This window comes from Corylus avellana, chromosome 11 (genome assembly GCF_965113065.1).
Source record: "Corylus avellana chromosome 11, dhCorAvel1.hap1.2, whole genome shotgun sequence".
Taxonomy (NCBI): Eukaryota; Viridiplantae; Streptophyta; class Magnoliopsida; order Fagales; family Betulaceae; genus Corylus; species Corylus avellana.
The window spans coordinates 4,690,623-4,705,882 of record NC_142500.1 but is presented as its reverse complement, the minus strand read 5'-3'; the positions used below and the strand labels follow the sequence as shown (position 1 = coordinate 4,705,882).

Below are 15,260 nucleotides of genomic sequence, written 5' to 3'. Positions count from 1 at the left end.
CATTTAAGCACATCCTCATCTCCATATCCAAGCGATGTGAGACGTCTCAGATAAAATGTATTTTCTCCAAAATTAATACTATAATTGGAAAATCCCCAAAACTAACATGGTTTTTTCAACTAAATCTTTCGTTAATTCGTTAAACTATTCAACAATTTTTTGAACAGTTGAACTCCGAACACCATAAACTGGAATAAGCTATTCTTGTATTGGAATAGAAGCAAACCTGGTTGATGAATAGGTGCAACCAAACACTACTGTCTTCTCCAACCTAACGCACGCCCAGTCCAAAACCGCAGAACAAATTGCAACTCAATGCACGATTGCCTCCCACAACCGCACACCGCCACGTCCCAACTTCGCAGCAGGCCACCGGAGAATTCAGTAGCCACCGCCCCTACCGGAGCAACACTGCACGCCGCTCAGATCGTCTCCAGCACCCACCGGAGTAGCGCTGATCTCCCATCGCACACGTCGATGGAAACCCACAGTCGGTCAGAGGAACCTAACCACTACGGCAGCACTACAGGTAACAGTTGAACAATAGCCTTCCTAGCGCCACACGACACTGCACAGCAAAAACCTCCCAAGAAAGCACTGCTCTGATACCAGTTGGTAAGAACTTATCAGCCAAAATCAGAGAAAACCAAAAGAAAATCAGAGAAAGATATGACCACTTCGAGGGGTCTGTCCTCCAACGATTGCTTATAGCAATTGAGTGAAATTGTTATTGGAGGACTAGCCTATAGGCACTTACATTGCTTTTATAGAGTAGAAAATATCTCTCTAATCCTTTCCTTGTAGGAAGAGGAATCAGTAATCCTAATCCCTGGTAGGAAGAGGAATCCTAACCTGGTATGGAAATGACTAATTATTTAATAATAATAATAATAATAACAATAAAAAAAATTGGAGGGTCCTAACAAGTAGTCTTTAATGTCTCTATCTGTTGTGTCAAATGTGTTTTTCCAATCAATAGAATTGAAATATTAAAATTTAAAGATTAGACAATAGAAATCTATTGGTTAGTTGATTATTCTTTGTGAAACTACATGTATCAAATGAGCCCTATGGTGTATGATGAATCTTGATTCTCTATCTTCCCTTTGATATTGTAGTTCTTTGAAGCGGAATCTAAAGAAATTGATTCAGGAACCTAATAGGAGTTATACTCAATTTATTATTAGTTAAAATCATTCATAGGTGCTAAAGGGTATACATAGGAGAAGTATTGTCCCCAATGTTCTGAAATTATCTCCTGAGAATGAACCATGTTAGTTTTGGGGATTTTCCAATTATAGTATTAATTTTAGTCAGGCTATATGCTGTACAGAGACTATGCTTTGTCTTGCTCTCATAGACTTGCATTACCTTCATTCAGCAGAGAGGGCAAAGACAGAAGTTTCTGAAAGTTTAATCAATAGGATCTACGATGTCTTCTCTGACGGCCTACATTTTGCAATACCAGTTTCCTCATTGAGAACAAATGAAGTTGACCTGGTACGGCCATGTCTTGGTATGATATGTTCCTAATTTTGCTTCCATAACTGCTTTTGAATTAAAGATACTATCTTTGGCTTCCCCTCTTAGGTGCAAGGTGTTTTGCGGATGTTGCAAGGACTTTCTAGTTCCTTGTTTTATTGGGACCAGAGTGAAGGGAGTTTTGATTCCAAAACTGGGATATATGTGGCTCACCTTTCCCATACAAGCCTTGTTACCATTCTCAATCAATTTATGTATGCTGCGACATGTTTACAGCTGGTAGAAATCGTAGTCAATAAAGTTGAGACATCTGTGAGGTTACCTCCTACTTTGAGGGCATTTACATGCTCTGTTTCTGCATGGCTTAAGGTATGTATTCAATACCAATTGCTGGATTAAATATATAATTTCTATAAAGATTGTAAGTTTACCTGTTTTTAGAGCAGAGGTTGAGGGATATTGCTCTCAAGGAGGAAATGAAGATACATAATGCTGACACTGGAACCACTCTGACCCTATTAGGTTTGACCAGTTCTTTATCAAGGTTTGTACTTGTTAAACCTCATCAAATGTGGTAATTGTTGCAACTTGGGCCCATAGTTTCTCAAATTCGTGTTGAGATCTTCTTTTATCCTTTTTATCTTGAAAGTTTTTTTTCTCTGGGTCACAGAGCCTACTGAATAAGAAGGAGGAACATAAACTGAAAATGGTTTGATCTTGCGAATTTGCACCACCATCTCTTCTTATCCTTGTAAGGGCTGCCCTAAAACATAATAATTTTCTGTGTTAGACACATCATCATGTGTAAGCATTTTGACTCTCTCTCTTGGTCCAACATGCTTATCACATTTCATTTTGTTTTGGGTCACTGCATTAGACATCTCTCCTCTATAAGGTATTCATTATGTAATCACATTTATAGTCTCAGTCTTGTTTATCCTCTTCTTGTTTTGACAATCACTGACTACCTTTTATATATATTAGTCTTTGCTCAGGTGCTGAGCATTTATTTCAAATAGTCCATGGAGCTATTCCCCAAGAGTTTTTTGAGTCTAAATCTTCTGTTCCATCTGCGGAATTGGCCATTCACGTGCTTGACTATCTTTACAAGAAGCTCGATGAAGTGTGTCTAGTGCAAGGTGGTGAGGTTGTTACTACTGTGCAATACATTGTGCTTGGCATTTAAGCTCTTGTGTTTCACCTATTGTATGCATTAAAATTTAGAAATTTTGCTCGTTTCAGGAGGAAGCTTATCAGATGCTACTTCATATATTTGTTGGGAGTTTGTTGCCATATATTGAGGGTCTTGATTCCTGGCTATTTGAAGGAACACTCGATGATCCTTTTGAGGAGGTAATTGTGACTAACAATATATATTTTTTTAATATCCAAAAGCATAGAAAACTTTGTTTATTTTGTGGTCACAGACACCTCCAAAGTAACTAAACATTTCTGAAGATGAGATCATTTCATGTTGTTCTTTCCAAAAAGGTTTCCTTGTTGCAACAATGTTAATAGTTTTTTTGCAGATGAATTTCATTGTGTTGTCTGAGTGGGTCTTATTCGGGTTTGGATGTGGGTTGCGGGGCCCTGAGCTCTCTCAACCTAGTTTCTACTTCGTCAGAGGTGGTTCTGCTACTAGTTGACTGCGTTTGAAGATGGGTTTTTTTTCCGGCGTGCCCAGTTGACGCCGGTGGTTCCTTCCTATTCCCTCCGAGCCGACTGTAAAGACCATAGCCCATTTTTTTGCTGTGCCAAGGCAGTGCTCGCCCGGTCTTGTGGACTCCCCGATATTGTTGGCAGATCGGGATATTCTCCATTCCTTGCCTAATCCCTTGGAAGTACTACAATCATAAGTCCAAGGCCAGTAGGCTTTCGAAGATGAATGCTGACCTGTTCGCTGAGGCAGTGCCGGAGGTGTTTCTCATTCCGATGGGTCTGATTCATCTCTGGCGATTCTGTCAGTTGACATTGGTGGGCTGAACCCGCATACCCAGTGTTATCCTACCTTAGTTGTGAAGGAAGTCTTCTTTCCGTTTGATGGGTTTGATCCAGTGAGGCCGCCAATGAGTTTGACAGCAGCTTGATTGATCACCCATGTGATGTTGGCTTCTTCTGCGGGAGTGCTTCGGTTTGATGGGCCTGCGCTGGTTAGCCTTACCCTTTTATCGTTGGAGCCGATGGTGGTCCCTGATTTTCATGGGGTTTAGGAAGAGGGGGAGTTTGGGTTTTAGCACAAAGGGGTATTTGAGTTTGTGCAACATACGATGGAGATTGGCCCTATTAGAGTTTGTTATTTTTGTGGGCTTTTGTGGGTCTTTGTTTCCTTTTTTTTTTTACCTCTTTCTAGGTGTTCCTTTTGTGTATTGTGTACTTTGGGGCGCCTCTCACTTTTAATAAAATTTGACTTTACTTATAAAAAAAAGATCTTTTATCAGTTGAATGTTTGTGTGCCATATGTTCCTGATATATGTACTTTTGAAATTAAAGTTTTGTCTCATGATTTATGTAAGCAGTATTGACAGAGAGACTTTCTATTGTTAATGTTCCTTTCCTTCTTTTGTTCTCTTTAAATACTGTGTTGATCATCCTTGTACACTTTGCAGATGTTCTTTTATGCTAACAGAGCAATCTCGGTTGATGAAGCTGAGTTTTGGGAGAAGAGCTATTTATTAAGATTAGTCCAGTTTCAGAAATCTGGTGATGAGCTCTCTACCACAACTCATGCTACTGATCGTGTACCTTTAACAAATGACAAGAAGGAAATCAGTGATTGGAGCATTAGAAACTGCCAAGCTTGTCCTCTATTTATTAAGGACATATCTAAATCGATTCTATCTGCTGGAAAATCATTGCAGCTGGTCCGACATGTTTCTGCCACTTTCTCAGCAGTATCTGGCAAGGGAAGTGATTCTCAGTTTGATGGTTTTGGAAGTTCTGGTGATGGTTTTCGTCGTGGGCAGAGTATAGCAGGGTTAACCTTATCAGAAGTTTTCTTGGTGTCCTTAGCAGGTCTTATAGGCCATGGTGATCACATCTATAGATACTTTTGGCAAGATGAGCACTGCAAATCTGAAATTACTACATCATTCTTTGAATCCTGTGTGAACAAGCTAAAAGTGGAAAATCATGGTAGTGAAACTTTGCCACTTCTAGCATGCTCAGAGACGATTTGGTATAAGTTCTTGGTTGATACATTGCTGCAGAAAAGGTCAACCAATTTAGATTCTGCATATAAGGATGCAAGTTATTTTCAAGATGCAAATGTAGAGTATATTTTTGCGGGTACTGGGGATAAATTGCCCCTCGTGGAATCATTCTGTGCAGAAAATCCAGTTATTACTGTGTGTCGGACAGTCCTTAGAAAGAATATGGATGCCTGGAAAACATTTAACTTGTCCAGAAATTTTTATCTATCCCCTTTAAACGATGAGGTTTTACGACAGGCCATATTTAGCGGTGAGAGCAGATCTTCTCATGCTACTCAAGGAACAAGCTATACATTTGGTTTTCATTTTCGCAAATCTGAATATTTTCGTTCACAAAATGACACAGAGCTATTAGAAGTGTTGTTTCCTTTTCCTACTCTTCTTCCTTCATTTCAGGTACCACTGGACTGGTAGTTCTCTTAGCAGCTTTCTACTTATAGCTTTTCTATTAACTCGATTACTTATCAAAAATCATTCCTTAAGAGTACTCCTGAGGGCTTTATGTAATTGGGGAGCAGGATGATCTCCACATGTCGGAGCTGTTACCTTTCCAGAAAAACAGCACCCTTGCATCAAGAGTTCTTAGCTGGATTCAAAATGTTGAACCAAGAGCTACTCCACTTCCTGTGGTTATTATGCAGGAATGCCTTACTGTCTACGTTAAGAAGCAAGTAAACAGCTCAAACTAATTTATAAAACTTTATTTTCTTGTTGTGGTAAGCATGCAGTTCATATATAAAAAAAATTCACCTTTATGTTTCACAGGTAGATTATATCGGCAAGCATATATTGTCAAAGTTGATGACTGATTGGAGATTGATGGATGAGCTTGCAGTATTGCGTGCCATATACTTGTTAGGTTCAGGTATTTTTTAGCAAGTTGAATCTGGTCTATGTTGGTTAGAAGATATCTCAAATTTCTTTGACGTGTCCGATGATAGATTTTTATTTTCAGGTGATCTACTGCAGCACTTTTTGACTCTGATTTTCAATAAGCTGGACAGGGGAGAAACCTGGGATGATGATTTTGAGTTGAACACAATACTACAGGTGAAGTTACTCGATGCAATAGAATACTGTGCTTACCATTGCGGTAGGCAATAGGGATTCTACTTTCAGTTCTTGTTATGGAGCCATATCTTGCACCTGGGATAATTACTAGGTTTTTTGTTTATAAGGTTTTGATCAAAGATTTCATGATAGCTGTTAATGTAACAAAACTGCGTTATTTATCTATTTGGTATATGGGGCTAGGGCTAACAATCTCATACTCTGCCACCAATGTAGAAAGAACATGATATTCAACATATGATGATTCAGTGGTTTCATAACAGAGCTTACTATTTAATTTTATTGAATGATCAACTACACTACAAAGTTGGCATTTATTGGTGCTATTGGTTATGCTTAATGTGGTTTTCATTTTTCTTGCCACTTTATACCATAGTAATGGTCTGTGTTTATTGAATGCAGGAATCTATTAGAAACTCTGCTGATGGAATGCTACTAAGTGCTCCAGATTCATTGGTTGTATCCATCACTAAAAATCAAGGTATTAATGGTGATCAGCAACCTAATGCAGCTACTGTTTCCCCGACTCCTCGTAAAAGTCGTACTCACAATTTTGGGATTGACGGGCTTGATTTACTGAAATTTACCTACAAGGTTTATTCTATGTTTAGGTTCACTTTCTATTATCTTTCAACTCCATTTTTTGAATCAACTTTTATGTATGTATGCATTGGATGTGACAGGTCTCTTGGCCGCTTGAACTTATTGCTAACACAGAGGCTGTTAAGAAGTATAACCAAGTAATTTTTTCTACCTCTGGTTTTGTCCAAGGTGTCATCTTTTTGGTGCTCTCTAATTGTTCCATGTTTTATGTAGGTGATGGGATTCCTGTTGAAGGTCAAGCGTGCAAAATTTGTTCTCGATAAGGCTCGGAGGTTGATGTGGAAGGTTAATTTTTGCCACTTTTTTCTCCAATGTTCTGGGTCTAGCGTATGCCGTGAGTTTTCCTTTTGAACAGAGCACATAACCATAGATGAAGACACATGTATGTGTAATTTAAGGATCAATGTGGACAATGTCATTTCTTATAGACCACATGTTTAAGACTTTCCAATTACTTTGGAGGAGCTCAAGTCCTTTTTCTTTTATTCTCTTTATTTGGACAGTTGCTTTTTTAGCTCTCATAGTGATTAGTTTTAATGATTTTCTTGCTCTCTTTTCTCCTTCTCTTTAGGCGTTCTCTTGTATACTTCCTGTATACTAGGGTTACGCCCTTCTGTGCTTTTTGATATGTGCTACATTACTTATATAAAAAAAAAAAAAAACTTTCCAATTTATATGATATTCCAATTACCTTGATCTTTATTATGCCTCTTGCAGGGTAGAAGCACTGTAACAAACAACCGCAAGCGCCACTGGTTGGTGGAGCAGAAACTCCTCCATTTCGTGGATGCTTTTCACCAATACGTAATGGACAGAGTAAGGCTTGTGCCACTGTATATATGGACCTTACTTTCATGGGAATCTTATCACTATTTACAATCTTGGACCTGTGGACATGGACAAGAACGTAGTGTTTCAACTTAAGGGTGCTGGAAATATAACTTTTAAAAGCCAATCAAACTGTTTCATATTACTTATTTATTTGGTGTATATGGTGGTTTTGTCAACCCACTTATGCCATGTCTACTTACATGGACTCACCTGTCCTGTTTATCTTTTTATATCACCGCCACCCTCATTCAGTTACTATTCCTATATTTTCTTATTTCAAACATATACAAATTTAGTTATAATTAACTTGTCCCATTTATTTGTTTGTTCCTTTGGTTTCCATGTTATGGATACTGATGAATAAACTCAGTAACTATTTACCTCTGTTGATATGGCTCTACTCTAATGAGGTTGGTTCAGTACTTTATTGTGTTCCATAGTGGAAAGAATTTTCTTGAAATATAATGGCATAGATTATCAAGTGTAACTTTCCGTTGTAGGTTTTATACATTCTCAGAGAACTTGATTTATTTATTTTTTATGCATAACAATGTCCTTTTTTCCCTGGTGGATTTCAATTTGTGATATGGATTGAGCTTTATTGTGTTTGTGTAGTCATCAGTATTGAGAAAATGTTCCAAAAACTACAACTTAGGCAAAAGAAAGAAAGACACGAGTCTCTTAAGATTTCTTATTTTCACTATGATGTTTGTACTGATCATGTTAGTATTTATACTCATTTTACATGTTTGCTTCCTATTGAAGTATAATGATTTATGGTTTTTTCTGTTGCTGGTTTCTTAGTGTTCCTTGAATGCATTGTCAAGATTCCTAGCAGCAACTGATTTGTTCTTGGGGATTACGGACAGTGATATTGGTTAGGATACATAATGAATGAATTTTTACTGCATCTTGGCTTTTTAAACCCAAATTCACATACATAGCTATTATTCATTTCAGTGATAAAGGCTACTCTCCATGCAGTAGCTTCCCTTAGAATTTTTTATGAAGGTAATTAATTTTAACATTTAAAGTTGTCTCTGAAAGCTGTTCATAATATACTAATGGGAAGTGGCATTATTAATCATGCATAATATTCTTTTCCTCATAATCGTTATGTTGCACTATGAATTGTTAGTTATGCTTATACCCTTTTGCATCCAAGTTTATGTTTTCAAAAGAACATGAACTTCTCTGATCTCTGACGAGGTTTTGTAAGCAGGTATATCATAGTGCATGGCTTGAACTATGTGAAGGTATGGCAGCGGCTCTATCCTTGGATGAAGTCATTGAAGTACATGAGGCCTACTTATTGTCGATTCAGCGCCAGTGTTTTGTAGTGCCAGATAAATTGGTGGGTAATTTTTCCCTTTCTTGGGTGTTTTTGATCTATTTATATATGCTTGGATCTTTTTTATGTTGGGGATCGTTGTGAAGAAATGCTGAGTTCTTTTAATGCTTTCTTTGCATTCAGTGGGCTCTGATTGCAAGCCGAATCAACAGTATTCTTGGATTAGCGCTTGATTTCTATTCCATACAGCATACACTAAGTAGTGGTGGAGCAGTTTCTGCAATCAAGGCCAGATGTGAAATGGAAGTGGACCGAATTGAGAAACAGTTTGATGATTGCATTGCTTTCCTACTCAGAGTAAACTTCTATTCATCCTAGTATTGACTATCTGTGATGTGACAGTCAAAGTTTGAATCAAACTCATAATTTACCGACAGTCAAAATCCTTTCCCTAAGCACAAATATATGCACATCCTCATGTAGTTGCACTCACAAATACATGCATGCTTTCATACAAACACCGCCTTACTGTGTGGTGTTCTATGCAGGTCCTATCTTTCAAGCTCAATGTGGGGCATTTCCCTCATTTGGCAGATTTGGTTACTAGGGTCAACTATAACTATTTTTACATGTCTGATGGTGGAAACTTGATGGTTGCACCTAGCCCCGAAACTGTAGGTTTGAGACTGGGGAAGGCCTTTGGGGGTAGAACAGAGTAATTACTATTGTTCATTGTTATGACACTACATGTCTGAATTCTTTTGAGGGCGAGAATGTCCTATCATTTGCACAGAATCTGAAAAAGACCCGTTTTCCCTCCTTTCTTTGGGTTTGTTGAAGGAAGCAGCTGTTGTGGCTGGTACCTCACAGATCTCAGAATTTGCCACCCATGTCTTTCTAGTCCTCTGGAAAATATCTTGCTTCCTTTGCAATGTTATGTTTCATAGCCATTCTAGGCATTTTCTGCAAATATGTGCTTGTAAAACTCTCAAGTCATGATATTTTGGCTCCCAAAAAGAACATCTAAAAGGTGTTCAAATGTAACATATTGTAATTTATATCACTGCTTACAGGTCAAATGATACATGTGTATTACTGTGAACATAAAAGCAAGATTATTGCTTTGCTTCTATGAGCATTTACCCTAACCACAATCCTTGATGCTGGTGACAGGACCAATATAGCTCATAAGTAGCCATGTATTGGTGTGAAGCTTATTATAAGATTATATGGATCAATGACCAAATCACTGGAGATTTTCTCATGAAAAAATAAACGGTGGAAGTTGCCTCCGTAAAAAAAAAAAAAAACCCTAAAGTTCGGTCTTAATCTTGCAATCTCCATCATTTATTTTCAGGTTGAAGACATTTGGCTACCTTTTCTATATTCTTCCTTCTAACAGCTTTGGCCAATCATATTGTGCAAAGAAACATGTTTTTGTGCAGGAAATGATTGATTATAAGCAGTCTTTCTGCTTTCCGCTCTATTTAACTTTGATAGTTAGTCTTGAAGGTATTAAATCCAACTAATTACCAGTTGATTCGTATGAAGGTACTACTACAACTAGCACTTTGAGTTAATTATTTTAATTAATTAATTTTGGAAGCATTACAAGGGCGATAAGAGAAAATTCAACTGATACCCAACCCCTACCCACAATGACAAAAAGAATAAAAAAATCTATAAATTGTAAAAAACATAAAATATATATATAAAAATATATATATATATATATATATATATATATATATATATACAAGAAAAAAAGATGCTTGAATATGGGGTGGCTTGAAAAGTTGGGAATGGCCATGAGGGTGGTTTCACAACTCTCAGGTATGGCGGCCGAAAGGGGTGGTTTGACCATTTCCAAATGGCCAAAAAAAGGATAGCTGAACCACCCCTGCCCATTTTGGGGTGGTTTGGCCACTCCCTGTTACAACCTCTCTTCTTTTTTTCTTTTTTGAATTTCTAAGAATATTTTTATCTTAATGAAAAAAAATTTAAGATCATTTTATTTTATTTTATTATTTTTTTTTTAGGACAAACTGGATACATTGAAAGTTTTTGATAATTTAAGGAGGGATGACATTGATACAATCTTTTATTTAGATGATCGATATTGAAAATTAGATATTAGTTGAAAATAATGCTATATTCCACATTTTTATCCCGATTTCATTATGAAAAGTTTTTTTTCCCCTTACAAACCACTTGATGAAAAAATAAGATAAAATAAATAAATAAATAAATACCTTTGGGTGAAAACTTTCCACTCAAATAAAAAGGTGGGATGTAGGGATGTAACATCTAGTATGTAGGGCTTTTCCGGAAGAATCTAACAACCCATCCTAAAACAAGCATTATAAAACTAAAACCCTTCTTGCCTACTCCCCCACCAACCCTCCTTATACTAATGATGGTAACAATTGGCCGATTGAATATTGATAAAGAACAAATTGTACGAGGGGACATGTGTGAACGGCAACATTTGTCATGCTGACTTAAAAACCAAATTGGTTGGTGGTTGCCACTACTCACTAGGCAGTTGTCTAAGAATCTCCCCTCGTTGAAGGAGTCGTAAAACGTGAATATTCCACCTTAGTCCTTTTTCGTTTTTTCTTAGAAAATGCTTTCTTTTGTTTGTATTGTCTTTGTTCTTAATCTGTTTTTAGCTAAGAAATTGTAAAGAGAGAGAACTGGCCCAACCCTCCTTATTCTCCACAGTAAACAAATACGGGAAAAGAGTCACGGGGGAAAATATGACCATATACGTTAAAGCATGCAGGCCAGTGATTGAGCTATTTTTTTTTTTTTTTTTTTTTTTATTAAATGGTAAGAGGGAGCTATTAGAGTGATTATTCTACGTGTACGTGATGGTACCGTAAGTGATCTCTCAAACCAATTAAGGGTAGAACTACATGGCCCCGTAAGGGGGGGACGGCCCCCCAAGGGGCCATGTAGTCCCAAATTTTTTTAAAAAAGTCCTTCAATTTTTTATTTTTTATTTTTTAGTCCTTACAAATTTTTCTAAAAATAAAATTTTATCCCTAAATTTTTGAATTTTGCCCCCTCAAACTCTAAATGCTAGTTCCGCCCTTGCCTCAAATCTGAGTAATTTTAAAAGTTCATCTTGTGTCCATCTAAGAATGATGTGGCTTTCAAAACTACCATTTGATCAAAATTCAATAATGATCAATTACAAGTTTAATGATAATTTTAAAAGTCACATCATTCTTTGAAGGACACAAACCCAGTTGAGCTATAGCTAGCCTGATTGAGTACCATCAGAGTATTAGTAGAATTCAAGATGGTTTCCACTAATCATGCATGCTGATTTTCATTGTGGAAGTCGAAACCATACCCGGATCTTTATCTAACTACATGAGAATTATCTTGAAACCATTGAACCGCCGCCCTCGATGGTCTTCTAATAAGACAAATTAATTTGCTTATAATTTTTCTTTAGATTTCACAACTATGATCTTATTGTCAAGGAAAGCAAAGATATAAAATTGCAGAGGTCAATTATTAGAGAGCTGTGGAGCCAACAAACCCTGAAAATATCGCCAGGAACCATTCAAACAGGTCAGTTTCTGCGCCTTCTACTTTTATATATAGCCGAAACGCTATGATTTCAGCGATCATCGTCGCATCGAGGTATAGTTGACAATGGAAGTGAGCAACAGGTACATAACAATAAAGACTCATGTTGATGGTGCACCAAAAGAGTCCCACTTTGAGCTCAAGACTGCAGCTCTTCTTCTCTCAGCTGAGCCTGGGTCCAATGATGTCATAGTGAAGAATCTCTATGTATCCATTGACCCATACCAGATCAACCGCATGAAGACTCAGAGTTCGTCTCAGAAAGCCATAAGTTTTGCAGTTGGTATAACCCCCGGGGAGGTATGTAATATACTTATTTACTAAGTTAGAGATAATTGGTTAATTCCAGAGCCTGCAATTCAGCTCCCTCTACAGTCTCTGCAGCCACTTGAATCTCTAGACAGAGACCATCAAACAAATCTCTAATAATCAGCATAGGCAAGAACTCAGGTTCCAGAAACCAGATCCAGCAGAGGCCATCCCTGTCTCAAATTCTGTCTAGAGATTCAAGTAGGTGAAGAGACTGTAGAGAGGGATCTGAATGTTGCTGTGCAGAGATGTTGCTTGGTAATTCAAAATATGCAGGGGCAGCAGAATGTGCTACTGCAATGTTGTGCAGATTAGTTTGCTGTCTTTGTGCTTGTTGTAGATTGCTAGGAATGCTGCTTGTTTTGTTTGGCTGTCAAGTGTTGTTGGAATTTCCCTGTTGTTTTAATTTTCTTTCCTACTGCTTGTTATCAGTTAGCTATGTTGGGTTTCTGGAGTTTGTCTTTATCTGTGGCTAATGTTTGCTTGTAATATGTTTGTTTGTGTTCTATAAGAGTTTCTCACTTATCCAAAAAAAAAAAGGTGTCTCTGTTGATAGGTAGAGTTATTACTGATGTGTATGCTTCATTGTTAATAGAAATACATTCATAAAAAAGGAAAAAAAATGTTTTGAGTTGTTTTATTTTAATTTTAATTTTTGATAAATAATATTTGAGTTGGTTTATATATGGACAGGTTATTGATGCTTATGGTGTGGGAAAAGTTGTGGCCTCTGGGAATCCCAGGTTTGAGAAGGATGACTTGGTGGTTGGCGTCATCACTTGGGGAGAATATAGTGTAGTAAAAGAAGGAACAATATTAAATAAATTGGACTCCATGGGATTTCCAGAGACTTACCATCTTGGAGTTCTAGGTAATACGTTACTCCTTTTATCATCATTATTATCCCATCAATTACTACTGCTAAATTGAACCAAAAAAAAAAAAACTGTTTGGGGAGTGAGGAATGCTACAGAGTCAAACAAAAATAAGTTAATATACATATTATGACACAATTTTTAGTCTAAAAGTTTAAGTTAATGGGCTTGATTTCACTTAGGTATATTAATAACTATTTTTCTTTATATTTTCTCAATGTGAGAAACAAAATTCACAAGTGTATGCACAACACTCTATTTCCCTGAACTTATCTACTGTGCAACATGATGCATAGTAACGTTCAACTCACCAAAATGAACAACAGCTAAACTGATGACTGATGGAGCCTGTCCTTGTTAGAGTCGGGATTACCTAGTACAAACAAATATCAAACTTGGGCTTAGGTTTAATTAAGGAACCTTTTGTTCTGCCATTATCATTGTCAAAATTTAAGTTGATAGATCAACATGTGAACTATTTAATTGAAATGAGATGTGAATTGATGGAGATAAGATTCGAGCTCAAAACCTTTGGCTCGAATATTACGTTAAATCACCACTTATTCTAAAAGTTTAAACTAATAAAAAAAAAGTAAATTTGATTAATTTTCTAACAATCATCTCTGCCATTGAACTGAGACATGAGTTATTTGACACTGCAGACTTTTACCAACTCATTTCTTTCTTTGAATGTTACAACAGGGTTTAGTGGATTGTCAGCATATGGTGGATTTTTTGAGCTATGCAAGCCCAAGAAGGGGGAGAAAGTCTTTGTATCTGCAGCTTCTGGATCGGTAGGAAATTTGGTTGGACAGTTTGCCAAACTTTTTGGTTGCTATGTTGTTGGCTGTGCCGGAAGCAAGCAAAAGGTCTCACTTCTGCAAAACTTGTGTTAGCAATTTTAATGGTTTTAACTTTTAATCTTACAGGAGAAGTTGATTTCAAATTTCAATGCTTCATTAAAAACTAAATTTCATAAGGAACTTGTTATAGGTAGAATTGCTTAAAGAAAAGCTTGGATTTGACGATGCATTCAACTACAAGGAAGAAACAGACTTGAAGTCAGCTTTGAAAAGGTTAGAACCTCAAACCAATGCTTGATTTAAGAAACTGTTAAAGTTGATTGTATTTGCTTTGCATTTGATTGTACAGGTACTTCCCAGATGGAATTGACATATACTTCGACAATGTGGGGGCTGAGATGCAGGAAGCAGCAGTTGCCAACATGAATGCCTTCGGTAGAGTTGCTGTTTGTGGGGTAATGTCCGAGTACACGGATGCTGGAAAACGAGCTGCTCCAGATATGCTAGATGTTGTGTACAAGAGAATCACAATCCGAGGATTTTTGGCAGCTGATTTTATGAATGTGTTTGCAGATTTTATATCAACAACCTCGGATCACCTTCGTTCGGGTAATATGCAGGCAGTTGAATACATCACACCTGGGTTGGAGAACATCCCCTCTGCTTTCATTGGACTCTTTCGGGGTGACAACATTGGAAAGACAATTGTTAAGATTGCAGAGGAGTGAATGGAAAGAAAGAAAAAAAGAAGGGTTATTTTCTTGAATAATAAAATGAAAGGAACACTACTCCATTAATCATTTTGTTGGTCTTATGGTGATTGTAGTTTTCGTTGTTGTTGTTTTTTTTTTTTTTTTTTTTGTGCCTCTGATGGCAGTTGTTAGTAGTAGCTACTTTCCTAGCAATTCATGAGAATTATCGAGCACTGACAGTACCAATTGTCGGATGATGACTTGTCTTTCACGACGTCTCGTGGCTGCCCCTTTTATTTATTGGTAGCTGTTTTGCTTGTTTAATTTACTTCATGGAAACCACTAAGGGTGGTAGTTCAATGGTCTCAAGGGAATTCTCGTGAGGTTGGACATGCACTAGTGTCTGGGTTTGACTTTCGCAATAAGAATCCCTTAGCCTATTAGTATTAGCCACCTTGAGTCTCATTGATGCCCTAATGGAGTAGATGTTA

General features: G+C 37.1%; 2 protein-coding genes across 5 annotated transcripts; both read left to right on the top strand.

Moving 5' to 3' along the window:
* The first annotated feature begins 116 nt into the window (after window positions 1-116).
* Window positions 117-9,612, top strand: LOC132165504 (uncharacterized). Of its 3 annotated transcripts, none has more exons than XM_059576100.2 (17): window positions 117-529; window positions 1,385-1,500; window positions 1,591-1,851; window positions 1,929-2,026; window positions 2,467-2,629; window positions 2,725-2,835; window positions 4,089-5,087; window positions 5,210-5,362; window positions 5,457-5,556; window positions 5,647-5,741; window positions 6,165-6,356; window positions 6,446-6,502; window positions 6,579-6,650; window positions 7,083-7,181; window positions 8,419-8,550; window positions 8,671-8,844; window positions 9,036-9,612. In XM_059576100.2, the coding sequence occupies exons 1-17, from the start codon at window positions 316-318 to the stop codon at window positions 9,204-9,206; spliced, it is 3,207 nt and encodes a 1,068-aa protein (XP_059432083.2). In that variant the 5' UTR covers window positions 117-315; the 3' UTR covers window positions 9,207-9,612. The 3 variants fall into 3 exon arrangements, with proteins under 3 accessions (XP_059432083.2, XP_059432082.2, XP_059432084.2); XM_059576099.2 differs by having other exon boundaries at window positions 1,382-1,500; XM_059576101.2 differs by lacking the exons at window positions 117-529; window positions 1,385-1,500 and having other exon boundaries at window positions 1,766-1,851; window positions 1,924-2,026.
* A 2,301-nt stretch (window positions 9,613-11,913) lies between these two features.
* Window positions 11,914-15,038, top strand: LOC132165860 (NADPH-dependent oxidoreductase 2-alkenal reductase). Of its 2 annotated transcripts, XM_059576553.2 has the most exons (6): window positions 11,914-12,072; window positions 12,174-12,390; window positions 13,093-13,270; window positions 13,977-14,143; window positions 14,268-14,350; window positions 14,427-15,038. In XM_059576553.2, the coding sequence occupies exons 2-6, from the start codon at window positions 12,328-12,330 to the stop codon at window positions 14,803-14,805; spliced, it is 870 nt and encodes a 289-aa protein (XP_059432536.1). In that variant the 5' UTR covers window positions 11,914-12,072; window positions 12,174-12,327; the 3' UTR covers window positions 14,806-15,038. The 2 variants fall into 2 exon arrangements, with proteins under 2 accessions (XP_059432536.1, XP_059432535.1); XM_059576552.2 differs by lacking the exon at window positions 11,914-12,072 and having other exon boundaries at window positions 12,079-12,390.
* Window positions 15,039-15,260: the final 222 nt, after the last annotated feature.

Bases quoted from the DNA above. Each gene is read 5' to 3' on its own strand.
- LOC132165860 (XM_059576552.2), top strand. From the start codon at position 12,157: ATGGAAGTGAGCAACAGGTACATAACAATAAAGACTCATGTTGATGGT. The intron at 12,391-13,092 runs GTATGTAATATA...ATATATGGACAG, and splicing joins TTGGTATAACCCCCGGGGAG to GTTATTGATGCTTATGGTGT. The intron at 14,144-14,267 runs GTCTCACTTCTG...AACTTGTTATAG, and splicing joins GTGCCGGAAGCAAGCAAAAG to GTAGAATTGCTTAAAGAAAA.
- LOC132165504 (XM_059576099.2), top strand. From the start codon at position 316: ATGCACGATTGCCTCCCACAACCGCACACCGCCACGTCCCAACTTCGC. The intron at 2,630-2,724 runs GTTGTTACTACT...TGCTCGTTTCAG, and splicing joins GTCTAGTGCAAGGTGGTGAG to GAGGAAGCTTATCAGATGCT. The intron at 6,651-7,082 runs GTTAATTTTTGC...TGCCTCTTGCAG, and splicing joins CTCGGAGGTTGATGTGGAAG to GGTAGAAGCACTGTAACAAA.